Here is a 27,324-nt window from a genome sequence, read left to right as displayed (position 1 = left end):
CGGGTCTAAAAGCAGAGGAAGAGGAGCCCCCAAAACAGCCCCGTCTTGCAGGGCACCTGCCTCCTGGCAGGGCTTCACCACACCTGGTGCCCCTTATGGTGGTGGGACCCACATCCACTGGCTAAGATGACTCATCAGCATCCAGGGCCTCAGTGTCCCCATCGCAACTCGCTGGGTCCCACTCCTGCCCCGTCGGTGCCCTCATTTTAAGAGGGACCCTCTGTGATGTGCTGTCATCTACCACCCCAAGGATGAGGTTCTGGGTTGGATGCCCTGCAGCTGAAGGACACAGGGATCCTGGGGCAGATGTAACCTCAGGTGGGAGTTCGAATCCCTGTTCGAGCTCATGTTTTTCTTTCCCCATTTTGACCAGGGCAGTTAGGAGCAACCAGGCAGTCCCATGAAACTCCTGTTTGAAGTGTTCAAGGTCAGCCAGACTTGGCCTCTTTCATAGTGAATGAGTCTCCAGTGGTGAGGTTTCGCCTCTTCTGCCATGTCACACACTGGGCTTTCTGAGCTTTCTGCTGCTGGGAAAAAGGCATTAGCACCTTCAAATCTAACCAGACTAGAGAGCCAGTCCCAGAAACTTTCACCTTCATTAATTCTCAGACAACTCCACACTTTCACTTTCCTAGGTAGACCACCAACGTAGTATGGGTGACTATCTAAAATGACAATGACAGTCTGGACAACTTTTTACCATTCTCTGCTCTCCAGTGGGATGTGAGCATCTCATGATTCCAGGCTGTCTCTGCAGGACCCTCCTCTGCTTGGCATGTGGCCCATCCCAGCACTCAGGCTGGCAGGAGAGCTTAGTGGGGTGGCTTCGAAGGGCAGGCTGCTTGGGGCAGGCAGAGCCTCAGGGTTGGTGCAGAGATTCTGCAGGCAACCCTCTAATGCCACTGGGCTGGTGGGGGTGCCAGAGTCCATTGTGTGTGCCCGGCCTGGGGAACTGTAGCCATCAAGGGCGGCTGCGGGGTGGCTTGGGCGTCTAGTGCACCTTAAAGGGCTTGGCGTCCTCAGATCTAAGTCTTCCCATGAGGACAGGCACAAGGAAAGCAGAGCCAGGGTCCTGTTTGCCCTCCACTGGGTAAAGCTTTTTTATTATTGGGGTCCAGTCCGGCCTTCTTGGCCACAGGATCTTGGCATTCACTGGTCAAGCAAACTGGCCTGGAGCTCCACACTCCTGGTCCCTACCACACAAGGACCCAGCATGGGTCGGGAACACATTCTCCCTCTAGAAATGGCCTAAGCAACCAGCACACGAGCCCTATTTTGTGGCCTATGAGAGCCCATGGCTCCTCCAGCTTTGGCCCAGCCAGAGTCACCTTCAGATGACATGTGCAGAGCCTGCTGCCCACAAGGACGGAGGCCAGCTCGTGTCCTGAGATGGCCCCTTCCTGGGGTGGGGCCTGGGGCATCAAATATGAGCATGGTGTTGCCAGAAACTTTCCTTTAGGGTCTGGAGCTGACCCTTTCTGGAGACAGACCACAAGCAACTCCAGGTTCAGGAAAGGCACCCCCCCATCCGTCCCAGATATGAGGGTCTGCAGAGGAACAGGGCTCCAGGTACATGGGGGTCCTGGCTTGGGTGCTGCAAGGGAGCCTTGGTGCAGCCCCTGCCCAAATGGGCAACTCATCTCTCTGGCAACAGGAGGAAGAAGGCGGCCTTCAGGAAGCGGCCAAAACTGCAGATTGCGGCCACAAGCCAATGGGAGCGGAGACCAGGGTCCGTGCTGACCACACACTTGAGGACGTCGGTCTGGGAGGAAAGGGAACAGTTAGAGAGCAACGCCAGGCCCTCAAGACCCCTAACACCTTGCTCTAGGATGTCCACCGAGTCACAGAGGGAAAGCATGAAACTGCTTAGGGAAGAACGTTTGTGGTCAGTGGGAATGAAGCCCCGGCAGGACGCCTGGGAGTCAGGGAAAAGGAGGGGAGGAGGTGGACAAGGCTGCGCAGAAAAGAAGTCTGACATGCCCTCTCCAGGGCTCTGCCAGCATCCCCAGGCCTGGTGCCAACCCCATTGGCCAGCTGTCCCCCAGGGGCTACAAGTAGCCCAGTGTTGTCCCTCTAGTGAGCCCACAGAGCTGGACTGCCGGGAAGGACAAACCTTTCTCTTGGAATTGAGCAGGGACTGAGTTTCCCAGAAGCCCAAGGCTTTTTACTGGAGTAAATGTCCAGTCCTTGGCATCTCGTTCCTGTCTACTGCTAAGAAACGAAGTCTCCCCTGTAGCCTGGACTCTGGCTGTAATGCCCATCAGCGTCCTCCCTGTTGGCTGCCCTAGCACCCAGCTCCATGGCAGGCTCCACAGGGAAGCAGGCAGCAGGGCACGAGGCCTTGGCTACATGAGTAGTCCTGGGGCCGGTACCCTCTCCCCACCCCAGGCCAGCCTTCAGATGAGTCCACAGCCCCAGCTAGCCGCTTCACTTCAGCCCCGAGACCTCAGGCCAAACGCCCTGCAGAAGGGACTGAGCTGTCTCCCCCTGGCTACTCCAGGTCACACGCTTGCCCACCGCCCATTTTACAGGTGATAAGTCTGACGCCTCTGCTCCGGCCTGCCCTCTGTTCCCAGGGCCCAGCACCTGGGGTTTGACCAGCTGGTGGGCAGTCAGGCATAGAGACAGTGGGAGGGTCTGACTCTCCCTCCCTGGGTCTCGCTTCCCCCTCCTCTGAGGTGAGCTGGGCTCCTCTGAAGGAGGAGGTGAGGCGGCTCTGGGCAGTACTGAGATCTCTTTCTGAGGGGCCTGAGTCCTGCCTCTCCCAGGCCAAGGGCCACCTCTGCTGGCCACTTTCTGCCTGGCACATTCTGGGGCAGCACGTCTTTAGTTGGGGAGGGTGGCAGGAGTTGAGTTGGGTGTCAGGGAACATGTCAGCGTGGGATCCAGGCAGCAGGTATGAGCCCAGTGTTCACCTGCACCCCAAAGCCCTTGCCCTGTGTCCCCGGTGTCCTCCCCTCTGCTCCTGCAGCAGTGCTCAGCTGTCCCACCTCATTCCACCCGGCATGTGCACACACTCAGGCCTCACCCATCCTCCACGCCTCCGCAGCCAGGTCGCCAAGGTCTTGCGCACAAACTCCCCCAGGCAGTCGACCAGGGCGTGAACCATGGCAGGCTGGGCCTGCCGCACGCAGTCCACGGCCAGTCCAGCGGCCACTGCATACAGGGATACCACTTTGCCCCAAGTGATGCCTGCAAAGTGAGACCGTCTCTGGTGAGCGGAGGCAAGCCCACCAAGACCCAGGCTCCAGTCCAGAGGGGACCAAGGGCTCCACAGGTCAGGTGAAGGGCTGTTCTCCCTGAGCTGCTTGCCCATCTGCCGTCAGCTGGTGACCAGGGATAGCAGCAAGGGGGCCGGGGACACCCCAGCCAGCTGACCACCTAGTATAGGCCTGCCCATCATCTCCAGAGTGCTAGTCCTGCCCATCAGAAGTAGGCAGTCGCCACTGCGTACCTGCCCAAGCCCATGATGAAACCTGCCCAGCCACGTCTGATAAAAGGGATGGCAGTGCAGCCAGGCACAGGCGGCTACCTTGATGCTGGACAACAAAATCAGGGGACCAGTTCAAGGGTGCATCCATCCCTGGTTTGTATGTTCCTCTGGAGCATGCCGTGAGGACAGCAGGACAGTTTAGAAAGAAGCCTGGACCCCCAGAGGAGTCTTCCCCAGACCACGGACCTCCTGGGAGCCAGGACTGAGACGGGCCGCCTCGGAGGAAAAGACAGATGAACAGTGGTGTGGGGAAAGGACACCTGCAAATCATGATGCATTCCTTAACGCAGGGGCACAGAACGTGACTCACGAAAGACAAGGATTAGGGCTGGGAGTGTGGCTCAATAGCAGAGCCCTGCCTACCAAATGCAAGGCCCCGAGTTCAAACCCCAGTACCACCAAAAAAAAAAAAAAATTTTTTTTAAAAAAGCCAAGCATGGTGGTGAACACCTGTAATCCTAGCAGGTGAGAGGCTGAGGCAGGACGATAGAAAATTTGAGGCCAGCCTGGGCTACAGAAAAAACATGTCTTAAAAAAAAGAGAGGGAGCTGGGTGCCAGTGCTCACACCTATAATCCCAGCTACTCAGGAGGAAGAGATCAGGAGGATGGTGGTTCAAAACCAGCCCAGGCAAATAGTTCACAAGACCCTATCTCAAAAAAAAACCCATCACAAAAAAAATAGGGGGCCAGTAGAGTAGCTCAAGGCATGGGTCCTGAGTTCAGTACCATAAAAAAAAAAAAAAAAAGAAGTGGGGGAGGGGCGCTGGCTCATGAGTTCAAATGACAGGACTGCCAAAAAAAAAAACACATTACAAGGTACAAATACCAACACATTCAGACATACGTAAAAGTGAAAACTCTTTGCCCTCACTATCTTTCACAATCAGAAAGGCAAATTAAAACAAAATGTAGCCAGGTGCTGGTGACTCACATCTGTAATCCTAGCTACTAGGGAGGCTGAGCTCTGGAGGACTGTGAGTCGAGGCCAGTCCAGGCAAACAGTCTGGGAGACCCCATCTCCAAAATAATCACAGAAAAATAGACTGGAGGAGTGGCTCAAGTGGTAAAGTGCCTGCTTGGCAAGAGCAAGGCCCTGAGTTCAAACCCCAGTCCCACCAAAAAATAAAAAATAAAAACTGAGAAGTAGATCGTGATCTAAGGTGTTGAGAACTTGTAAAGTCAACAAGGGTCAGTACTGCTTGACCTCGGCTTTGCTGAGCACAGTGCCCGGTCCTGGTCCTGGGGGCCATCTGAAGGGCCACAGAGCAGACAGGCAGGCCCAGTCCTATAGGCAGCCAGCCTAAGAAGCAGTGTTCACAAAGACTACGGAATCCCCTCAGCCCACTGTCACCTCTTGTCACTGACTTGTCCGCAAGTGTTCTCTGCAGCCTAAAGCTGGACACCAGCGAGACGCCCTTCCGTGGGTGAATGGGCACACGGAGTAACCCTCGGCCACGAACAGGAATCAAAGTTCTGATGTGAACCACACACCGACAAGGCTCAGAACCACGCGAAGTGAAAGACGCGGACAGGAAAGGCCACGTGGACTATGAGTCCTTTTGTGCGAAATGTCCAGACCAGGCAAATCCAGATAGCAGACTGGCAGTGGCTGGGGGACAGGGAGTGACTGCTAAGCTGGTGGGCACAGGGTGCCCCCCTGAGTGAAGAACTCCTCACGACACTGACTGTGCCAAACACCACCGAGCTGTACGCTTCGGAGGGCTAATCGTACGAACGGGGTGTGAGTTTCACCTTAACGAAGAGAAATGAAACAAAATCCTGACGTCAAACGACGTCACTCCCTGCCCCAGCTCCCACTGCTGTTCTTTCTAACTAAATCCAAGTCAAATCCCAGCTAAGCTAGCCCATCCCCGCGTCACTGGCACCCGAGTCACAGCTCCCATCTGTGTGCCCTTGGCTCACGTGAGAGTTCACATAGATGGGCCTCGGGACCTGGCATCGGGCCATCTGTGTCGCTTGCAGAATACCTCGTTCTGAGGCCCTCACGTGGACAGAGGATCGGGGTGTCCCGTTAAAGAAGAGTGCCGCGTGGGGGCGAACACATGCCTGTCTGGAGCCCGCCGGGTGGTGTCCTGGGCCTGGGGGAGGTCCTGCCTTCTGTGTTGGTTTTAACTGAGCTCTCACACCATCACCAAGTTACTCTTTGTAAAGTGAAGTTGTCAACTTCAGAACAATGTCATCACCCTAAAAGAAACCCGTCCCAGTTGGCAATCACTCTCCCTTTCGCCTCAGCCCAGCCCACTTCTTTTTTTCTTTCTTTCTTTCTTTCCTTCCTTCTTTGTGCAGTACTGGACTTTGAACTCAGGGCCTATCGCTTGCCTTGCTAGGCAGACTCTCTTACCACTTGAGCCAAGTCACCAGCCTTTTTTGTGATGGATTTTTCAAGATAAGAGTCTTGCGAACTATTTGCCCAGGCTGGCTTCGAACTTCAATCCTCCTGACCGCTGTCTCCTGAGGAGCTAGGATTACAGGAGTGAGCCAGAGGCACCCAGCAGCCCCAGCCGCTTCTATTCCGCTTTCGTCACTACAGACATTTGCTACAAACACAATCATACAATGCCTTCCATCTGTCTCGAACATACAAGTTGTCTCTCAAGAGGTTCAGCTAACACTGCAGCCTGGCCTCGCTCCTCTTTGTGGTTGAGCAGTATTTCACAGCCATGTGGACACACGAGTGGTTTCTACCGTTTGGCTGTGATGACTAGTGTGCTACTATGGACATTCATGTGCAAATTTCTTTTTCTTTTGGTGGTGCTGGGGTTTGGACTCAAGGCCTCAAGCTTGCTAGGCAGGCACTGTGCTACTTGAGCCGTGTCCCCAACCCTTTTTTGTGTTGGGAATTTTTAAGATAGGGTCTCGCAAACTCTTTGCCTGGGCTGGCTTGGCACCGTGGTCCTCCTGACCTCTGCCTCTCGAGTAGCTAGGATTACAGGTGTGAGCCACTGGCTCCCAGCTCGTGTGCAATTTTCTGTGTGGACCTAGGTTTGCTTTCTCTTGGGCCTACACCTAAGAGGTCTGGCAGATTATATGGGGACTCCATGTTTGAGCATTTGAGGAACTGGAGCTGACTTCACACTGCCACCAGCCACAGCCACAGCCATAGGTGAGGGTTCTGGCTCCTCCACCTCCTCACTAACTTGTCTGTAGTTACCTGGCCTTCCATCCCACCAACCTGGAAGTGTGGAGTGGTTCTGACTTGCATTTCCCGTGACTGACGACGTCGGACACCTTTTCACGTGCTCTTCTTTTTCTTTTTTTTTTTTGGGGGGGGGGGCGTTTTGCCCTTTTTTCTTGCAGTGCTGAGCGTGGCACCCAGAACCCAAGCCTGCCAGGCAACCACTCTACCACTGAGCTACAGCCCAGCGCTGCTTACTGGTCACATAGACATCTTCGTTGGAGAAATGACTTCGCCAATCTTCTAAAGGGAGTGTCTCATTAGCATTGATTTTTAAGAGTACTTTCCATATTTTTTGTGTATTTTCTGATCTTTCTGTGGTACAATAATTTGCTCTTAAAATCAGGAAGAAGAAATGAAAGCCACTGCTAACTTTTAATCAGAGAGGGAAAGTAAGCTTGTACACTCATAGGAACTTTGAAATCCAAGGAGAAAACACAGCCAGAAACAGCTGGCCTATGCCTTCCCCCTTCCTGAGCAGCTCAGCTGTTCTGCCACCTGGGGCTGGGGACAAGGAGGGGCCAGCACGAAGCCTTGCCCTGCAGCTCTCAAGCCGCCCACATCACCAGCCACAGCTCCTGTCCTGACCAGAGCCAGAGAAGATGCAGGCTGGGCAGGCTTCCCTGCAGAAGCAAGACGTGGTGGCCTGTACCCCCCAGAGAAGGACCACCCCAAGGGTCAGAGTGTGCAAAGCTGTGGTACCTCAGGGCTGGGACTTGCCCCATAGGCAAAAGGGGCCTAAAGACCACGAGAACTGGGAAGGATCAAGGCTGGCCTGTGAGTGGGTACAGCCACAAGCTGGTCTGAGGGATATAAGCAGCTGAGGTTCACAGGTTAAGAAACCTGTTGTGGGCCCCACAGTCCATGAATGAGGGCTGCTGCCTTGGGCCCAGGCCTGCCTGGCTCCCCACAAGTCAGGCCACAGTGACCAGATGGGGATGTGAACACTGCCATGAGACACAAGAGGGCAAGCCTGAGGAACTGGGGCGGGGGCTGCTGACCTCAGAGGGCTTTACCCCAGTTTTCCAACACAAACCACAGGTTCAAACTAAACTATGAAAGAAGCAGGCCACTTTTTGGGAGGAAGGCCTCTGGTACTACCTGGTCCCTAGCCAGCTGGCTGGCCACACTTCATCTCCATGGCTCCCCTCCTCACCCATGTTTCCCCTGTCATCAGACCCCCAGGGTCCCTCTTCTGTCCATCCCCATGGGACACCCTCCCCTCCCCGAGCCAGCACCTCTCTGGACTGCCTCCCTGCTCAGGCTGGTCCTGCACTGGGTAAGGCTGGGCAGGAAGGGGGTGGGGCTACTGCATCCTGGCCCTAGCCCCAATCCCCTGCTCACACCCTCTGCCACCCAGAGCCCCAGCCCTCCTCCCTGCTTCACAGCCACCAGGCCAGAGCTCCATTCCCAGAAGCAAATGTTCCCTCTAAATCCAGCCTGTGGTTCATAAACCGGCCTGCCTGACAGGCTAGAGACAGACGCCCAGACGGCCACCCACAGCCAGCGTCAGCAGGAAAGCCCCTGGGAGGGTGAGGGTGATCCTCAGCCCAGGATGCCTGGCAGCTCAGTCCTGGCTTCCTTCCTTAGCTCCACTGGCTGCCTCCTCCACCAGGCGCCTGCCTGGTCACCCTCAAAGGAGGGGCTGTGACTTCACTACCAGTTTCTGTGCAGTACCCCCGCCCATCTTCCCTACCTCCCCACCCCACTGCCTACATACCCACCTGCTCCCCAGAGCCCAGCCTCCTCACCCCTGTGCTCACTGTGCAGGGGCCAAAATTGGCTAGCCCTGGTCACATGATGCCCCTCAGCCCAGCCTGGACCCTTGCCTCCCACATGTCATACATGTGGACTAAGTATGTCCAGCAGGGTTTCAAGGAGGGGACAGACGACAGGAGGAGGTCTTGGGGACAAGCCCTTCAGTGCCCTGTAAGCCTTTCATGGTGTACAGAACAGAGCAGCAAGAGTCAGACTTGAAGTAAGGGCAAGTGGGAGGAGGCTGCAGGAGTTGCTCCAGAAGCTGCTGTCTCCTGCTTCTGAGCAGGAGATTTGCAGGTGAGTGTGAGCACAGTGAGAGGAGACAGGCGTGCCCCTGGTCTCCTAGGATGTCCCAGCACCCTGTTTGGGATGTTGGCTTCTGGACACACCCCACTGGGATCTAGCGCCACGCTGTGGAGCTTAAGCCTCACGGTGGCAGCCCAGCCCCATCTGGCCAACGTCCCCCGCAGCCCAGGTAGTGCGCGTCCCCAGCCCTGCAGAACGTGCAGCCCTGGCGGATACTGGACCTCGACAACCTGACAAGCCAGGGTCCAGCAGCCCTCAGAATCACAAAAGGCTGTGGTTTACACAGCTCCAGAGGACCCCAGATTCAAGGCACTTGGCATTCCCTGCAAGCCTGCCCTTACCCACAAATGCTAGCCCTCCTTGGGGTACCCTGGATGGGCTGACCAGTCCTACCTGCAGAGAAGATGTGTCCTGCCACAGCCAGGAACGCATCAGTCACCACGGGCTCAGACTGCAGAGAGATGTGTAGCTGGCGGGCCACATTTCGGTACACGCTGGGCCGAATCTGCTCCAGCTCATCCCCTGTGTGAACACATTGGGGGTCAGAGCCCACCACACCTCAGCCTCCGTGGCCACAACTGCCCTTGACACCATGGTCTCACTTGACCTCCAGGCTTGATCTCCACCCCATCCCCACTTCTCCCCATCTGGCTTCACTTGTTACCCCCCACCAGTTGTGCATCCTCGGGCCCTAGGGACAAAGAGACCAGGGAAGTGCTATGGGGACCCCCAGTTCTGCCTGTGGTGCCACCCTTGCCCTGGGGCCAAGCTGGCTAGGCCGGTGGGGTGGGAATCCTGCAGAGGAGCGCATGGGCCATGCCTGTTGGGTGACTCATACAAGTAGCCTAGCTGCTCAGGCAGCAGGAGGGACCGGGCAGGTGGTCACACCCTTACCTGTGGAGGGGCTAGCGGGGAGACCCCCATGAGGCTGAGGGGCTTGTACCCAGGTGGGCAACTCCCCCTGGCTGCCTCACAAGGGAGTCTTGGCTCCGGCTTCAGCATCACTTGATGATGGATGGTTCAGTAAACTGACCTGGAGAGGCTGAGCCATGGCGCTGGGCCATGAGCTCCACCCAGCACAACCTGGACTCCTGGTGCCAAGTGGGTGTGTTTGGATGTGGCACCCTGTCAGCCCAACTGCTCCCTCCTCCAGCTGAGGAAATGCCTCCCACAGGCCTGCCTGTGTGCTGCAGCACCCTTGCCAGCCAAGGGCAAACAGTAGGAAGACAGGGCTGGGGTTTCCAACAGACTCAGATTGGGAGTCCCTGGTCCAGCCACTTCCCCAGCCAAGGCAAACAGGGAAATGCTGCTGAGTGGACCAACCCACCGATAAGAGTGCCCACATCATTCCGGAGGCCGGCTGTGCCCCATCTACCTAATTAAAGTTAACCAGAGCAGAACCAAGGGGCCAGCCAGGGGACAGGGCATGACATGGAAATTCCCAGGGCTGGCCTGGTTGTTCCCAAACACAGACTCTTGGGACCTGTGAGGACTGGCCCTGGGAGACTGGCTGTGGGGACACAGCCTAGGCTGCTTCGTGTCTGTGGCTGTCCGAGGGACTTGGGGGCACTCTGGAGGTTGTAGAGATAACACCAGACCATGGAAGAATTCACCCTGAGCCCCTGGGACAGCAGAATGCAGCAAATGAAATAAAACCGAGAACCCTGAGATCCAAGCTGCCTCCTTTTGGGGTCTCCTTTAGCTGTCTGTCAGCTGAGCACCAGGTCCTGGATGTGGCAGGGTTGGGCAGTAGAGAAGGGCCTTGAGGCCCTACTAACGAGAGGACCAGCGTCAGGCACTCAGCTTGTACTGGCTCCCCCAGCCCTGGTAAAAGTGTCTAGGGCTCTCAGGGTGGCACAGAGAGGTCTGAGGGGACAGAAGCCGGCCTGGTCATATAGCAGTCCAGGGCTAACGCAGGAGTCTGGGGACTTTCAGGGGACCCAGGAGTCCTCTCCAGAGCACCCTCTGCAAGGCTCCCTTGGGGTCTTCAACCAGTGGGCACAGATCTCATGGAGTCCTACTAAACAGACCAGATGCCTGGCCAATTCCCAACCCCCGCTCATTCGGGCCTCTCTCCATACCCAGGGCTCTCCCCTCCTGTTCTCAGATGGGACACCACCCCATACCAGAGTCAGCCCACGAGGCCAGGTGTCTCCTGTCATGGACACTCTCTCTTCTGACCCCAACAGGGAGCTAGCTTCCCCTGCACCAGTTCGGGGCTTTGTTTTTTCTGTTTTTTTGTGGAACTGGGGCTTGAACTCAGGGCCTACACCTTCAGCCACTCCACCAGCCCTTTTTTTGGGGTGGGTTTATTTCCAGATAGGGTCTCTTGAACTATTTGCCTGGGCTGGTTTTGAACCACGATCCTCCTGATCTCTGCCTCCTGAGTAGTTAGGATTAGCGGCATGAGACACCGGCACTTAGTTGGGTTCAGGGCTTTGCCTTTGCTGTCACCTCCCCTTCCCTGGCACATCCACAGGCCCCAGTCTGGCTGTGGTGAGGCAGTCCGAACAGAGTCAGAGTTTGCCTCCACCTCCCTCTCATGTGTCCAGATTTTGGAGAAAGTGACCCCAGAAACAAGTGCCCCACAAGTCTTCCCAGGGGGCCTGGGAGGCCTCCAAACCGAGGGGAACCAGCAGTGGGTGAGGATTTCAGCCAGCAACTGAAAGACCTATTCTCCAAAACAAACATGAGCACACGTGGTCCCACAAAGGATTTTTGAGCCCAGCTGAGTACAAGGGTCAGTCTGCAGTCTAGTCGCCAAAGGACTGCTTTCCAGTCAGAACTTCCTACAGTTTATGGCCAGGATGTCTAAAATCCAGCTTTCCCTGCGCACGTGAGCTGGGGGTTGGGGGCCTGCCATGTGAGCCAGCATGCAGGTAGGCCTGAGAGGGTGGGACAGGGGAGCACAGGCCTGGTTGGCCCGTCCTGTGCCCTGGCCATTCCAGACAGACTGGGGCACCCGAGCCAGCCCCCTCTGCCCCCAGGGAAGGCGAGGCCCAGCGGCGGAGGGGGCTGGCCCGATGGCACGACGGGCGGGTCAGGGAAGGACAGGCCGATCCTCCGGGGAGGGGCGGGCTAAGCGGACGCGCCAGCCAGGGTCCCTTACCCCCCACACGCTCACCTAGGCGCAGCAGCACCGCGCACACCTCGGCCAGGCGGCCGCCGGGGGCCGGGGCGGCGCGCTCCGGCGCGCTCCAAGCGAGGCCGGCGCGCAGAAGCCGCGCGTGCACGTACTCCCGGCCTAGCGCCTTGGCCTGGGCCACCAGCTCCTTGTCCGTGGGCGAGCGGTCAAAGGCGTCCATGATCTCCGCGGCGAAGACCGAGGAGCGCCGCAGCACCTCCATGACCGGCACGCGGGCAGGGGGCGCCGCACCTGTGGACAGACAGACAGCGCTCGGTCGGGCGCACCCCGCCGCCCCTCCCCAGGCTGGCGAGGGGGAGGCCGGTGAAGCGCGGAGACGGGGAATGCGGGCGGCGGGCGCAGGGCACGGCCGTCCCCACCGCGTGCGCCCCGATCGGTCGCGTCCGCGCGCGGAGTCGGGGCGCACCAGGAGGCCGGGCTGGCTGGGCGCGGCCCTCGGGAAGGGCCGCGGCGGGCTGCGAGTGACCTCTTCATTTGTGGCCCAAGCCTTTTACAACGCCGTGTGACATTCGTTTAGATTCACGCAGTTCCCCGCGGCGGCACCGCGCTCCAAGGCGAGTGTGGGGGCGGCGGGGCGCGGGTGAAGGGCACCGCCCGGCCCTGCGCTCGGAGCGAGGGCCGCCGGGACCCCAGCCCCGCTGGCGAGTGGGCGCCCGGGACAGGCTCCGAACTGGGCGGTGTCCCTCGGTGCCGGGGCCACCCACTTCCACACCCCGCGGCCACGGTGTTTGTCCCCGACCTCGGCGTTCCCATGGCGAGGCATCCAGGGCGCGGACGCCACGCCCGCCTCGCTCACCTCATGTCGCGGGCACCGGGGCCGGGATGGAGGTCTGGCTTCAGGAGCGGCGCGCCGCCGTCCCCGCCGGACTGGTCCTTTCCATTCAAACCCGCGAGGACGCGCGCCCCGCCCCGGCGCCCGCCCCGTCCACGCCCGAGCCCGGAGCGCAGGGTCCGCGCGCGCTCGCCGGGGTTGTGGTGCCTGCGAGGGGACCAGGGCGCACGCCGGCGAGAGGCGAGGCTTGAGGCTTCTCCTTCTAAGGAAAAGGCAGCCCCCGGGGGCGGGGCCCTGGAGACGGCCGAGCTTACCCCACGCCTCCCGGCTTAAGGAGGACCAAGCGAGTTCCCAGGATGCGCCCCGGGAAGGAGGCCGGAGGGGAGCTGTTCCCACGTGGCAGAGCCATTAGGACGCAACTCTAACCCCAACCGGCTGGGTTCACGCCAGGCTCCCTTTGAGCACTGAGTTACTTATCCTTTGCTTATTGATTTGTGGACGTTCTTTATATGTTCAGGATCCTTAGTGAAGACGTGGCAAATAGCCTTTCTCTGGTTTGCTTTTGCTTTTGCTCAGCAGGGGCTATTCATAGTCAAGGCCAATTTATCAATGTTTGCTTTTGTGGTCAGTGCTTTTTCATTAGGGTATTTCCTGTGCTTCCCCTCTCCCCTCCCCCCCACACACCCGGGACCGACCTCAAAGCCTCCCGTGCCAGGCAAGAGCTCTAGCACTTGAGCCCACTTGAGCCATGTCCCCAGCCCTTGTGCGTGTGCGCGTGTGCGTACGTGTGTGCGCGCGCGTGTGTGTGCGTGTGCGCATGTGTGTGCGTGCGTGTGTGTGCGTGCGTGCGTGTGTGTGTGTGTGTGTGCGTGTGTGTGCGGTTCTAGGGTTTGAATTTAGGGCTCTGCATTTGCAAGGCAGGCACTTTACCCTTGCTCCACACCCCCTGTCCATTTTGCTCTGGTTATTTTTGGGGTGTTTGAAACCAATGTTTCCCTGGACTAGCCTCGAACCATGATCTTCCTGATCTTAGCCTCTCAAGTAGCTAGAATTGCAGGCATGAACCACCAGCGCCCAGCTTCCTTTTTGTTTCTGAGATAGGGTCTCAGGGTATTTTGCCTTTGCCTGGCCTGGAACTCCTGATCCTACCTCCACCTCCCAAGTAGCTGGGATTACAGTTGTGCCCCACCACACCTGGTGTCTCCTACGCTTACTTTTAGAAGCTTATTTGTGGCCTGAGTGTGTCACTCAAATGGCAGAGCCTAGGTAGCACAGGGCCCTGAGTTCAAATCCCAGTACTACCAGAAAAAGAGAGAAAAAAGTTTGTTTCAGGTTCACATTTAGATCTGTGAAGTCTCATACATTAATTTTCGCTAATGGTGTGGTAGAGAGTCAGAGCTCATTTTTTTCCATATAGATTTCCAACTAACCCAGCATTACTTTTTGAAAAGCATCTTATGTAAAGATCTGTTCTTAGACTCTTCTGTCCTGCTGCTCTGTTTCTGTGTCTTTGACCCAACCTCACACAGTTGGAACAACACAATGCACCAACTTGACCTACTTCACATATATAGAACATTTCAATGTCTTAGCACCTGTAAAATACACACTCTTTCAACATGTTCATAGGATGTTTATCAAAGTAGAGCATATCCTGGACCTTAAGCAAGGGTCAGCAAATTTCAAAGAACAGAAATCATACAGTGTGTCCTGTCTGAATTACAGTAAACTAAATTCAAAGCCAGGCCCAAGTGGCTCACGCCTGAGGCAGAGATCAGGAAGGTTGTAGTTTGAAGGCAGCCCAGGCAAATAGTTTGTGAGGCCCTCCCTCAAAAATCCCCAACGTGAAAAAGGGCTGGCTACAGCACCTGCCTAGCAGGCATGTGGCCATGAGCTCAAACCCCAGCACCACCAAAAATAGAAAGCACAAATTCCGCTGTCAGTAATGAAAACAGAACATCTTTACAAATACTGTAAGCTTTGAAAGGATAATAAACCCAATGCTGGTGACTCATGCCTGTAATCCTGACTACTTGGGAGGCTGAGATAAGGAAGATCCAGGTTCAAGACAAACCTGAGCAAATACTCTGAGAGACCCCATCTCCAAAATAACCAGAGCAAAGGGAAGTAGAGCAGTGGCTCATGTGGAAGAGCACTTGCTGTGCTAGTGGGAAGCCCTGAGTGCAAAACTCCAGTCCCACCCCACAAAAGAAGAATAAGAACATAGTATGAACCATTTTATGACAGTAAATTAAAATTTTTAAATGAGACGTTATTTACCAAAATTGACACTAGAAGAAATAGAAAATCTGGATACTCCTATACCAACTAAATAAACTTAGTCCATAATTTAAAACTTCCCACAGTGAAAATTCTAGTTTCAGAGAGGGCTCATTGAGGAATTATTCTTATTGGTTGAAGAAATACACCAATCTTTCACTTTTGCCTCTGGCCAGATCTGTGTAAGAACACTTCCCAGATCTTTTTGTGAGGACAACCTAGCATTGTTATCCAGACCTGTCACGTGCAGCACAGAGGCCAGGAAGCCATGAGCCTATCTGCTGCGGCTCCCACTAGAGAACAACTCCACCCTCCCCGGGGTTGACAGAGGACGACCCGGCTCACGTGAATAATTGTAGTAAGTGCTCGGTTGTTGTCAGCTGTGTTTGCAGAAAACCCGCACAGCGGTAGAATGTGTGACTTTGGGGGGGTGCGGTGATGGTTTGAACTCAGACCTTTGCGCTTGCAAAGCAGGAACTCTACAGCTTGAGCCACACCTCCAGTCCATCTTGCTGTAGTTATTTTTGGAGATGGAGATGGAGAGTGGCTTCAAACCGCAGCCTTCCCAAGCTCAGCCTCCTGAGTCTCCAGCACTCAGCCGAGAGCGCATTTTAATGAACTGTTTTTTTTTTTTTTTTTTTGGTGGGACTGTGGTTTGAACTCAGGGCTTAGCACTTGCAAAGCAGATGAACTATTGGCCTGGGGTGACTTTAAACTGAGATGCTCCCAACGGCAGTTCTGGGTAGCTAGGATTATAGGATTACAGGCATAAACTTGTATGAACGGCTTAATGAACTCTTTCATGCAGAGTTGAGCTCTGTGGACAGAAAGCACTTAGACACGCACTCAGGCTTAGGATTCCCTGTACTGTATAGATAAAAATATAGAAGTTCAAAGAGGGAAAGAGACTTACCCAAGTTATGGCTGAAAGACTGGGCCTAACCAGTCCTGAACCTTGGAGTTTGACTCTAGGTCCCCAGGGTACCTCTGTCAGGGGAAGAGCTACAGCCTGAAGCCCTAAGCCAGGGCCTCACACCTGCTTCCTCCCCCCGTGTAGCCCCAGGGCAACTTCCGGCCCTACTCACAGCCTATTTTCTCCCTTGCCAAGTGGAATCACACTCTGGACTTCCTGGCTCCTGCCGTCTCCTGAGCTCTGCCCATGTGGCCATGGTGAGTCACTGGGCATACATTACAGACACAGCCCCTTTAGTCCAGAAGGCAGAAACCAAGGCAAAGCTGATCTACCGAAGCTCAGTGCAGAAGGTTGGTAGCAGAGGAATCGGAAATGACTTATGTGTTTATCAAGAGAAGATTAAACGATGTGACCACAAACCTTTATCCGGACACCCAGGTCCTGTCTTCTGAGGCCTAGAGGTGGCTGATCTGAGCTGCTCAGTCCCAGCCCTGCCCAGGTCCCCAAGAATGCTCTGACTTCCAGCATTCCTTCACTCACACTCATCCCTAGGCCCAGGTTTTGTGTTCTGTCTGCAAAATTCTTCCTCTGCATTCTTTTTTTTGTTTTTGGTGGTACTGGGAGTTAAACTCAAGGCTTCACACTTGCTAGGCAGGTGCTCACCACCCCCCCCACCATCTTATTTGCTTTAGTTATTTTTCTAATAGGATCTTTTTTTTTCATTTATTCATATGTGCATACAATGTTTGGGTCATTTCTTCCCCTACCCTCTGCCCTCTAATAGGATCTTGAGTTCGTGCCCAGGCTGGCCTGGACTGAAATCCTGCAGAGCTGGGGTGACAAGTGCACACCACCAAACTCAGCTTTTATTGAATGAGATGGAGTCTCAAGAACTTTTTGCTGGGACTAGCTTCAAACCTCAATCCTCCAAACCTCAGCCTCCTGAGTGGCTGGGATTAGAGGCATGAGCCATCATGCCAGACCTTCTTTCCATTCTTGTCTTGAATATTACCCCTCTGTCTGCCCCAGTGTTACCCCAGAATAGAACTCAATCATTCTGAGTGCTATACCAGCCCAAACTGCCTCAGGCATAGGGAGATTTATTGACTTGAATGAATGAAATGTCCAGGGACTTCCACTGTTTCAGGAATGGCTGGATCCAGCAGCCTCTCCTGCCATCTGTAGATCAGTGGTCCTCTGTGGTGGCTGTCCTGGAATAAGTGCAGGATAATGACAAAGATCCCTGTCTACACCCCACAAATTCAGTCTCTGACAGTGGGGGAAAAAAGTCCAGACCTGGGTCAGTCATGAGACACCGCTCCTACCAGTGGAGTCTTGGGGAAGTTTCTGGAAACCCCTTTCCAAGTCCAGTGAGTCCCACCCTGGGGTAAAACCACTGCCCTTACCAGCAAGCCACATGGGGGATAGTGGAGGGGTGGCCAAGCAGCTGTCCAGCCTGTAGGTCACACAGCAAGCAGGTGAGTGAGCAGTATGGAGCCCTGGGACTTTGTGCTGACCGCCTCGTTCAGAGCTGTTCCATGGCACTCACACCGTTCTTTCCCCCACTGAAGTCATGCAGACAGCTTGACACCTCCCCTTGGATCACCTTGGGCAGATTTGGACCACCAAGCAGGCAGTCCTGCCTTGAAGTTTCACCCTGGTGGGCTTGTGGGGACCCTACCCTAGGTTTGTCCTTTTCAGGTCAGATCTGCTTCGGGTTGCAACAGAAGACATCCTCACCAGGTGACAGGTGACAGGCAGGAGAAGTGAAGTACAGGCTGTAACAAGCAGGATGCAAGTCTGTAATTCCAGCTTTGTAAGAAAAGCATGTCTTGGACAGACACACGGGGAGGAGACACATCAGAAGGAGAGCGGCACCACCACCTTCAGACTCTTTCCAGGGACTGCTCTGTCCCCTACAGCTGTGCAGGGGACACACCCCTCTGCCAGAACACAAGGCCCAGTCTTTGAACTCCCTGTCTATACAGCCCCAGCCGCCTAGGTGGAGCCAGTGTGGCCTCTTCACAGGGGTACTGGGCTTTTGTAGAAGCATGGACTGGTATGCACGGGATGGACAGGTGTGGGTGGTCAAGATGGGGTGGATGGACTGGACATGGGACTCATGGGGCCTCTGGAGTGCAGTGTGCCGTGGTGGGAAGAGAGGGGATGGCTGAGGCCATCTGCACGAGCCTGGTATTTTGAACTGGACCTGGCCTCTCTGGCCATGATAGAGCCTGTGTCTGGAGAGGCTTACACTGACTGGACGCTGGGCCCCGGTGTACAGGACAACCCAGAAGCCATGTGGGGGCTGTGTCTTCACCACAGCCCCTCCATTCTCCTTTCCAAATACACCCTCGCCTGCCCAGTGCTGCCCTCTCTACTGTGGCCCTGGTCCATAGAGCCTTTCCCAACCCCGCCTTTCAGTGCACCGTGTCCTCAGGACTCTGGCAGGCTTCCTTCTTTCTCTCTTTGTTCTTTTTTAATGTACAACATTTATTTAGCACAGAGTTTAGAAAAATAAGTTTTCATCACTTCAGAAAACAAAACACTTAACTTATAGTATCACACACGCACTTTAGATCTCTTTGCGGGGTAAATTAAGCATAGAAATGCAATTTCATGGTTCCAGCCACTTCAGAAGGGGGTCAGGGCCCCCGCCTACACGCTGCTGCGCCCTCCTCCCCTGCCCTCAGCCTCCTGGAAGCTCATCCCCTTGGAGACTGAGCTGCTTGGGAACTTAGTGTTTTTTCTTCTGGGAACATTCCTCCCCAGTTCTCACACCTCTGTAAGTCATTTCCTCAGACAGGTCCCTCCCCTCAGGCTCCTCTCTCCCACCAGATGTCCCTTCAGGGTCAGAAGAGTGGCCTCGGTCTGACACAAGCAGCCACCATCTCTCCTGCTCTGGACTGACCCAATCCAGCACCTCCCAGCCTTTGCTATTATGGAAATTTAGCATCCCCGACAGATGGACGAGGATGCCTGAAGCCTTAAGGTGCACAGCCCCAGGTCCCAGAGGGCTGAGTGTCTCCTGCATGCCGGCCGCTCACTTGAACTCTGTGACCTCTCTGTCCACCACTCTCCCCAGGGTTATTTCTTTTGCTCACTGACCTGTGCATATTCTTCATTTATCCTTGTTTTTCATTATGTAGTTCAGGCTGGCCTGGAACACATGACCCCCTGTGTCTGCCTCCCAAGTGCTGGGATTACAGGTGTGCACCACCAACCCGCTTCCGTACTCTTTATATTCTGGTTTTCAGTCTTTCACTTGTTATGAATGTTGCAGATATTTCTTCCCAAGCTGTCACCTCAGACATTTCTTGTGCACAGCCTGTACCTTTGTCGTGGACAAATGTGTCCGAGGGCCTTTTGTTTAAGCAGAGCTTTAACCTCAACCTCACAAACCTGGTCCCCAGGCTTCTTTCTTGACCTCTCATATACTTTTGTCGGTTTCTTTCTGTGTTTTATGTGGATCCTATTGGATTTTCACAGGATATGTGGGCAGGACATATATTAGGGGTCAGGAACTGACATGATTTTTTTAAAAAGGCATGTTTGTGAATATTAGAAAGATTTTACTTTTGGGAGGCAGAGACAGGAGGACTGTGGTTCAAGACCAGCCTGAGCAAAAGTTAGCAAAACCCTGTCTCAGAAAACAAGCTGGGTACGGTGGTGCACATCTGTGGCTCCAGCTAGTTGGGAGGCAGAGGCTGGAGGACAGAGATCTGAGGCCAGACCAGGCAAAATTTTGAGAACATATCTGAAAAGTAAACTAAAAGCAGAAAAGAAAAAAAAAAAAGTGGTAGAGCGCTTGCCTAGCATGCATGAGATCCTGAGTCCAATCCTTAGTACCACCAGAAAAAGGAAGAAAGGAAAGGAAAGGAAAAAATTGATTTTACTTTTTTTTTTCTTCACCAAATCAGTGTGGTTGTTGGTGGTGTTTCTTCACTTCCTGAAGAGCCAGTCCTTTCCTGAGACTCAGAGGCCAATGAACCTGGCCCTGCATCAGTCAGCCCGCCCGATTCCATTCCCCACAGTTCCGATGACTTCATCACATGGGTTGACAACTGCTGGGTAAATTCCACTCTCCTATGCACTTACTGTGCACTTTTGGGGGGAAGAGGGGAGGAACTGGGGTTTGAGCTCACACTTGCAAGCGAGGCAGGTGCTCTACCACTTTGAACCACTCCACCAGCCCTCTTACTGTGCGTGCTTGTGTGTGTGTGGTCCCGGGGTTTGAACTCGGGGCCTATACCCTGAACCACTCCACCAGCCCTTGTTGATGAAGGGTTATTTTGAGATAGGGTCTTGAGATACGTCTATGTGCCCAGGCTGGCTTCAAACCGCGATCCTGCTGAGGAGCTGTGTTAATTATGCCTTTTAATGCGAATTACCCACGTCCCTGAGGTAGAGGTCACTAAGGTCCCTCGGGTTTTTGATAAAGTAGTAGAGCGGCTCGCGGATGCTTGGTCAGCCGGGTGTCTGAGTGACTCCGCGTGCCTGGGGCCCCGTCTTCTAGCCGAAGGCAGTGGCTGCTGACTTTCCAGTGTGGAAGACCCCCGCCTCCTCCCCTTCCAGGGCGGCTGCATTTGATCTCAGGACCGCGCAGTTCAAGGGCCACAGCACCTTGCAGGGACGACAGCAGCCCTGTCGCTCCTGCGTGTTCTCTGAACAGCCCGTCCTTCACGCCATCGGGCTGAGTGAACGTCGGGGACTCCCCGACGTGGGTCGGAGGTCAGTCATCTCTCATTTCCTAATGGGCTCACGCTCTCCCGCACGAAAACGCCCAGAACTTTCTCCAAGCCCGACCCTGCCACCCCGGGTGACGCCACCGGGAGAGCAACACGCCGGTCTGGCAGCATTGTCCCCGGCCAGAGCGGTCCCCGATGGCACCGTCGGCCAGCTGAAACCGGAGACGACGTCCCCCCACGGCCCACGGCCCCGCGGTCACGTGACCGCGCCCGCGTGGTTACGTCACACATCCGGGCACTTCCGCCTTCAGGTTGCCAGGAGCCTGGGCACGCGCTCCCCACCCTGCTGCCTTTATCCCCTCTAATCTTCCTGTTGAGTTTTAAATACTAGCTATCTTATTTTATTTTTATTTATTTATTTTTTATTTGATAATGACTATTTTTTTTTATTTTTCTTTTATTATTCATATGTGCATACAAGGCTTGGTTCATTTCTCCCCCCTGCCCCCACCCCCTCCCTTACCACCCACTCCGCCCCCTCCCTCTCCCCCCCTCAATACCCAGCAGAAACTATTTTGCCCTTATTTCTAATTTTGTTGAAGAGAAAGTATAAGCAATAATAGGAAGGAACAAGGGGTTTTGCTGGTTGAGATAAGGATAGCTATCTTATTTTAAATTCCGATGTCGTTGTTCCTTGAGTGTTCGCTCACGCAGTGCCCTGCTCCCTGTTTTATGCACAGGACCGTCTCCTGTCTCTTGGAGGGTCCCTTTTTTAAGATGCCTGCCCAAGGATCACCAGGTGCCCGTGGGGATTCAATGTGAAGAGCAACTGAGTTGCCCTGTGTGCACCACTCACGACAGAAGCCCTTTTTGAGGTTGTCATTTTAAGGGGAGTTTTGGTGGGTGGCACTTCCCCGGCTCCTTGCTTACCCTTTTTCCCCTGAGGGGCTCTCATGTGCCTTGACTGCTCCCTCTTGTGTGGGATTCCCCTTGGCAGTCCTTCCACAGGTGGGAAGACCTTAACAGCCACTAGTGGGGTGTGCTGGGGGACACTGGGGGAGTTCTTTTCCCTGGGCACTTTGACTTCTCCCAGGAAGGTGAAGTCAAGGGGGTGGAGGGTCCCTGCCTGGCCAATGGCAGCATGGAGTGGAGTGCAGGAAGGAAGAGCTGGAGCCCACGGTCAGTAGCAGCCCATTCCTGCCCTCCCCGTCCTGGGTCCACAGCTGGACCCCTCGGATCCAGTTTCTCCAGAGAGGAGCATCAATCTTATTTTGGGAAAGAGCTTCCCGGCCCAGCTATGGGAGGTGAAGCAGTCATAGGGTCAGGTCACTCAGGACAGCCTGAGCCCCGGGTTCCCAGCCCCACTGCTCACCCATGGCTGTGGTTACAACGCCCTTGGAGTTACTGTGGTGAGTTGCACTATTTTCACGACGTTCTTCCACCCCACCTGTGGGAGAGGACATTCCACACTGCCCACCTGTGGATGGGGCTAGGGAGAGGTGGGTCCCTCTGATCTGTCCCAATAGCTTCAAATATATCCTAATCAGTACTCTTGTAAGCCCCTGGAGTAGATAAGACATTTGCAAACCCACAAAGACCCAGGGAATTTTCCCCACAGTCCTCTCTGAAAGGATGATTGACTGTCAGTACCAATGGAGGCAGACAAGCCACTGAGAATGTGTGAAGTCCGCACAGATGCCGATGTAAAGTGACAAGAGCAGTCAGTGGTAATCACAATCCTAGTTAAACCTGGCTCCTGGCGTTCTAAAATGACAATGAAGGACTGAGTGCCAGTATTACTTCTGTAATCCTAGCTATTTGGGGAGGCTGCGATTAGGAGGATCCTGGTTTGAGGCCAGCCCGGGCAACTAGTTCTCAAGACTCCATTTCCAAAGTGACCAGAGCAGAGTTGGACTGGAGGTGTGGCTTAATTGGCAGAGCACCGAGCCCTGAGTTCAAGCCCCTATCCCACCAAAAATAAATTCATAAATAAAATGACAATGAAGGACTTTTTCCATTTTTATTTATTTCTTTATTGGAGACAGAATCTCCCTACATAGCTGGCCTTGAATTTGAGATCCATCTGCCTCAGCCTCCTGGGTGCTGGAATTATAGGTCTGCACCACCATGTCCAGCAAAGAGCTTTAAAACCATCAGAATAAAAAAAGCTGGGGGGAGGGGAGACAAGAGTGAAGAAGGATTTTACTGTTTTCCACTATCTTCAGCTGAAGGCTACAGGATGGAAGTGGCTGAGCAGAAGTAGCTGTCAGTCACCTCGGGCTTGTGTAACAAACAGCTCAGGGATCACAGTAGCCGCAGCAGCTGAGTCTTCTTTCCTACCAGGGTGCCCTGTTCGCTGTGGATCCTCTGCCACGCTGTTCACAACCTGCTCTCATTCCCGCTTCTTCCTGGAGCCGGTGGAAGGACCAGCCTTCTGCACACCTGTCACTGGCTGAAGCAAGTCCCGTGGACCAGCCCCATCCACAGGTGGGCAGTGTGGAATGTCCTCTCCCACAGGTGGGGTGGAAGAACGTCGTGAAAATAGTGCAACTCACCACAGTAACTCCAAGGGCGTTGTAACCACAGCCATGGGTGAGCAGTGGGGCTGGGAACCCGGGGCTCAGGCTGTCCTGAGTGACCTGACCCTATGACTGCTTCACCTCCCATAGCTGGGCTGGGAAGCCCTTTCCCAAAATAAGATTGATGCTCCTCTCTGGAGAAACTGGATCTGAGGGGTCCACAGCCATTCCCTCCCAGGCCAGAGGGGCAGCACTTCCCAAGGTGACCCAGGAGAAAGCCTGTGATTGGTGTAAGCACAGCCCCTCATTTGCATAAAGGTCTGCTGTGATAGGTGCAAACGCCTTTGCCACACCCCCCTTTGTGACTATATAAGAAGGCTGCTCAGCCTTTGTTTTTTAATTGTGATTCTGGTATTTGAATTCAGAGCCTATACCTTGCGCCACTCCACCCTTCTTTGTGATTTTTTTTTTTTTTTTTTTTTTGAGATAGGGTCTGGAGAACTATTTGCCTGGGCTGGCTTCCAACAGCAGTCCTCCTGATCTCTGCCTTCTGAGTAGCTAGGATTATAGGCATGAGACAGGGACACCTGGCTCTGCTCACTTTTCTAGTCAGCCAAGGGGCACCCTCCTGTGCTGCCCCTTGGTTTTGCAACGTTAGGCTCAATAAAAGGCTTCTTTCTGTCCTTTTCTTGCCTACTTTTGATCTTTATTATTAGCAGCGTGGGCCGAGTTGGTAAGATGCAAAGGAGATACCAAAAGTGGCCCTGGAGCAGCAGCAGTGGTGGAGGTGCAGCTGTAGCAGCAAGAGAGCAGCTGAAGTCCAAAGCCAAGATGGAAGAAAGACAGAAAAGGAGCTGCCAAGCCTTAAGGGCCAAGGGTCCTGACACCCTAGGCCTGAAAGCTGTAACAGGAGCCACTGTGGAGGGGGGGACACCAACCCTCAAGGCCTGCTCAGGGGCTGTAACACCGCTCAGCCCCTGCTGGGGTTCTGGTGGTTCAATCCCAGAGCCATGAACCGCTCACCTGAGCACCACACCACAAGTCGCCAGCTTCTAAAGACCAAAGGAATTGGCCTCTGGGTCTCAGAGTTTGGAGCTATAAACTCTGGGTCCACCAGTCTATCCTCTGGGCCGGCCCTTGAGGGCCCAGGCCTGCCAGCACTGGAATCACCTACTCGTGATTTCCTCCTGGGTAGAGCAAAAAGACCCCGGCCAGCTGACTGGTGACTGTCACTCCATTGTCTTTACACTTCAGTTGTACACATTAGACTGATTTTGTTCCTTTTTTCCATCATAACCTTCCCTCCTGCTTTCCCTCCCTCCTAGACTAGTTTCCTAACAAGTTACCACAGAGCTAGTGGCTTACAACAAGACCTTTATTTATTCTCCCACAATTTGGGAGGCCAGAAGTCCAAGACCAAGGTGTTGCAGAGAGAGCCGTGCTCTCCGGAAGGGTCAGAGGAGAATCTGTGTGGCCTCTCCTGGCTCTGGAGCTGGCCTGCAGCCTTGGCACTCCTTGGCTTGTGGCCGAGGACCCCCAGAGCTGCACTGCCTACTGCACTCCTTGCCTCTCTCATCACACGCAGTGTTCCCTCTGTCCCTGTGTCTCTCTGTCCCAATCTCCTGCTCCTTTAAGGACACCAGTGACTGGACTTAGGACCCACCCTAATCCTTTATGATTACAGCTTAGCTCCATCTTATCTGCAAAGGCTTTTTCCAAATAAAGCCACAATCCCAGGTGTTGGGATATTCAACCCACAGAACCCATCTCGGGATTTTAGATTCCTGCTTACCCTTAGACTTCTGAAATTTAACTGTCAGGCACCAAGGCAAGAGTTTGTTTCTCCCTTCTAATCTGAACTGGCTCTCTTCAGAATTGGGGAAATTTTCTTGTGTGTGTGTGTGTGTGTGTGCGTGTGTGTGTGCCTGCCTAGCCGTGTATATGAAATGTGTCTGTGTGTGCGTGTGTGCCTGCGGTGTTGGTGTGTGTCTGTGTATGGTGGGTGCACTTGTCTATGTCTGTACGTGTGTGTGTGTCTGTGGTCTGTGTGTAGGGGCTGTGTGTGGTCTGTGTGTCCATGGTTTGTGTGTATGACGGTCGGTCTGTCTGTCACTGGTGCCCCTCCCCCTGCCGCTGCTCCAGAGCTCCTGGTGGGCAGAGGTGAGAGCCTGTGAATCTCTCCTCTGTATCACTTAATTTTTCTTTGACATTTTTTTTCTGGGTCCACACTGGACAATCCCTTTCTGGGCTTTCATCTCTTGCAGATTCTCACCTTCAGCCATTTGCTACTCCATCCTCTAATTGTGCTATTTTACTTCAATTCACACTTTTAATGTCATGCTCATTCTTCACCCCGACACTATGTCCCCTGGCTCTCTCTAGGGTATCCACACCTGTTGCAGAGCCTTCTGGTTGCTCTCTCGGTCACATCTCCCAGGGGTGATTCTTCCTTCAATTGAGCTAGTGTTTCCTGTCCACCTTGGCCTTCTTCCAAAGATTAGTGCAGCAGACTGAATAACAGCCTCCCATGATGCCCCTGTCCTGGTCCCCCCAACATGCCTTATTTGGCAAAAGGACATTGGCAGGTGGGATTAAGGTGGGGATCTTGAGATGGGGATGGTCCAGGGTATCCAATGGTCCCAGTGTTCTCACAAGGGTCCTCATAATGAGAAAACCGTAGGGCCAGAGCGAGAAAGGAGATGCTACAATGGAAGCAGGTGGGAGAATTGTTGTGCTGCTGGCTTTGTAGACAGAGGAAAAGCCACGATCCAAGGCATGCAGGCAGTTTCTAGAAGCTGGAGAAGGACCAGGAAATGGATCCTCCCCTGGAGCCTGTAGAAGAGCCTGTGAACACTTGATGTTATCCCACTGACACCACTGGACATCGTCTGTAAGACGATGATGTCGTTTTGTTTTGTTTGTGGTACTGGGGTTGAACTCAGTGCTTCACACTTGTCAGGCATGTGCTCTACTAATTTGAGCCATTCTACCAGCCCTGTCATTGTATTATACGCCCTAAATTTGTGGTAATTTGTTACGGACACAATGGGAAATTGACACACTTGGTAATTCTGCTTGCAAGTTTCATCTTTGTATCAGCTGCTGTGTGTTATTCACTCCGCTGAGGAGCAGGAGAGAGCTGCTGCTTGAGGGGACTTCGGGAGCTGGTCTGCTGAGCTCCCCTGAGAGGTGGCCTCTACATAAGCATAATGCATTTTGTTTTGCTGTGCTGGTGTTAAGCCCAGGACCTGGTACATGCTAGGCAAGCACTGTACGGCTGAGCCGTACCCCAGTCCTGCCTGTTCATTTTATAAAACTTGGAAAAAAATATGAAGAATTTGCACAAAAGGCTCATGATCTGACTGTGAGGCAAACATTATAAATAGTTCGACTTATTTCTATCCAATTACAGGAAGAAAGGAAAGAGGGAGGGGGAAGGAAAGAGGGGCGACAGGAAGTGGGAGCTGAGCTGTAGTATGGACAGTTTTTCTTCATCTCACCTTATATTGTAGATTGACAGCATTTGGCTAGTCATTATGATTATTTGTTTGCTTATATTTTGGGTGCTGGGGAATCAAACCCAGGGCTTCGTGCATGCTAGACAACTTCTCTACCACTGAGCTACACCCTGAGCCCCAATAATCTTTTTGTAAATAGTAGTTTGATGACTGAACTGTATTCCATTGTACAGACGCATACATAATTATCTATACACTGAGTATTGAATTTTTGTACTTTTTTACTATTTAGCTAAATCCTTTTTCACTCTTTTTTGGCGGTACTGGGATTTGAACTTAGGGCCTCACACTTGTTAAGCAGGCCTAGCAAGCCCTGTTTTCTGTTGGGTATTTTCAAGATAGGGTCTCCTAAACTACTTGCCTGGGCTGGCCTTGAACTCTGATGCTTCTGATTTCTGAGTAGCTTGTTTTTTTGTGTTTTTTTGGGGTAGTCTCACTATGGAGGCTACACTGACCTACTGAAGAGCTACACTGACTACTCAAGAGCCTCCTCCTCTGCCTCCTGGGGGCTGGGATCGGAGGTGTGTGCTGTCTCCTTTTATTGAGCATTCTTTCTAGTTTCTCAGGATTGACAGAGTGGAATTGCTGGGTCCATGGAAGTGGAGCTCTTAAAGCCACATTTGGAAAGCATTGCCCTACCAGGATCCCAAAGCTCTGTACAGTGGGGCGGGGAAGGACAAGGCAAGTGCTTGGTTTGGAACCTGATGTGATTCAACAGGTGCCCAGAGAGCAGGT

General features: G+C 53.9%; 2 protein-coding genes across 11 annotated transcripts; one reads left to right on the top strand and one right to left on the bottom strand.

Annotated features, from left to right (window-relative positions):
* Nucleotides 1–1,070: 1,070 nt before the first annotated feature.
* Nucleotides 1,071–12,101, bottom strand: Bok (BCL2 family apoptosis regulator BOK). 2 transcript variants are annotated; one of them, XM_074072277.1, is made up of 5 exons: nucleotides 11,879–12,101; nucleotides 9,148–9,276; nucleotides 3,533–3,709; nucleotides 3,029–3,192; nucleotides 1,071–1,762 (listed from the first exon to the last, which is right to left on the bottom strand). In XM_074072277.1, exons 1-5 carry the CDS (start codon nucleotides 12,099–12,101, stop codon nucleotides 1,637–1,639), a joined length of 819 nt encoding a protein of 272 aa, XP_073928378.1. In that variant the 3' UTR covers nucleotides 1,071–1,636. The 2 variants fall into 2 exon arrangements, with proteins under 2 accessions (XP_073928378.1, XP_020013294.1); XM_020157705.2 differs by lacking the exon at nucleotides 3,533–3,709.
* Nucleotides 11,415–26,476, top strand: LOC141422704 (uncharacterized). Of its 9 annotated transcripts, XM_074072279.1 has the most exons (6): nucleotides 12,909–18,856; nucleotides 19,014–19,073; nucleotides 19,785–19,935; nucleotides 20,440–20,595; nucleotides 22,896–23,039; nucleotides 23,788–26,476. In XM_074072279.1, the coding sequence occupies exons 2-6, from the start codon at nucleotides 19,034–19,036 to the stop codon at nucleotides 24,083–24,085; spliced, it is 789 nt and encodes a 262-aa protein (XP_073928380.1). In that variant the 5' UTR covers nucleotides 12,909–18,856; nucleotides 19,014–19,033; the 3' UTR covers nucleotides 24,086–26,476. The 9 variants fall into 9 exon arrangements, 4 of the variants coding, with proteins under 4 accessions (XP_073928383.1, XP_073928380.1, XP_073928381.1 ...); XR_012447462.1 differs by lacking the exon at nucleotides 23,788–26,476 and adding exons at nucleotides 11,415–11,633; nucleotides 21,293–21,427 and having other exon boundaries at nucleotides 18,703–19,935; nucleotides 22,896–23,781; XR_012447461.1 differs by lacking the exon at nucleotides 23,788–26,476 and adding exons at nucleotides 11,416–11,633; nucleotides 21,293–21,427 and having other exon boundaries at nucleotides 17,566–19,935; nucleotides 22,896–23,781.
* The last annotated feature ends 848 nt before the right edge of the window (nucleotides 26,477–27,324 follow it).

The sequence above is a fragment of the Castor canadensis genome, chromosome 4, assembly GCF_047511655.1.
Source record: "Castor canadensis chromosome 4, mCasCan1.hap1v2, whole genome shotgun sequence".
NCBI lineage: Eukaryota > Metazoa > Chordata > Mammalia > Rodentia > Castoridae > Castor > Castor canadensis.
This window is presented reverse-complemented; position numbering and strand designations above follow the sequence as displayed.

Excerpts from the sequence above, each read along its gene's own strand:
- Bok (XM_074072277.1), bottom strand. The coding sequence starts at position 12,101 with ATGGAGGTGCTGCGGCGCTCCTCGGTCTTCGCCGCGGAGATCATGGAC. Across the intron at positions 9,277-11,878 it reads CGCGGTGCTGCTGCGCCTAG|GGGATGAGCTGGAGCAGATT; the intron begins GTGAGCGTGTGG and ends GTGTTCACACAG. Across the intron at positions 3,193-3,532 it reads TTTTGTTGTCCAGCATCAAG|GCATCACTTGGGGCAAAGTG; the intron begins GTAGCCGCCTGT and ends CTCACTTTGCAG.
- LOC141422704 (XM_074072279.1), top strand. The coding sequence starts at position 19,034 with ATGACCCCCTGTGTCTGCCTCCCAAGTGCTGGGATTACAG. Across the intron at positions 19,074-19,784 it reads CCCAAGTGCTGGGATTACAG|TGTGGTTGTTGGTGGTGTTT; the intron begins GTGTGCACCACC and ends TCACCAAATCAG. Across the intron at positions 23,040-23,787 it reads TGGACCAGCCCCATCCACAG|CAGCGTGGGCCGAGTTGGTA; the intron begins GTGGGCAGTGTG and ends CTTTATTATTAG.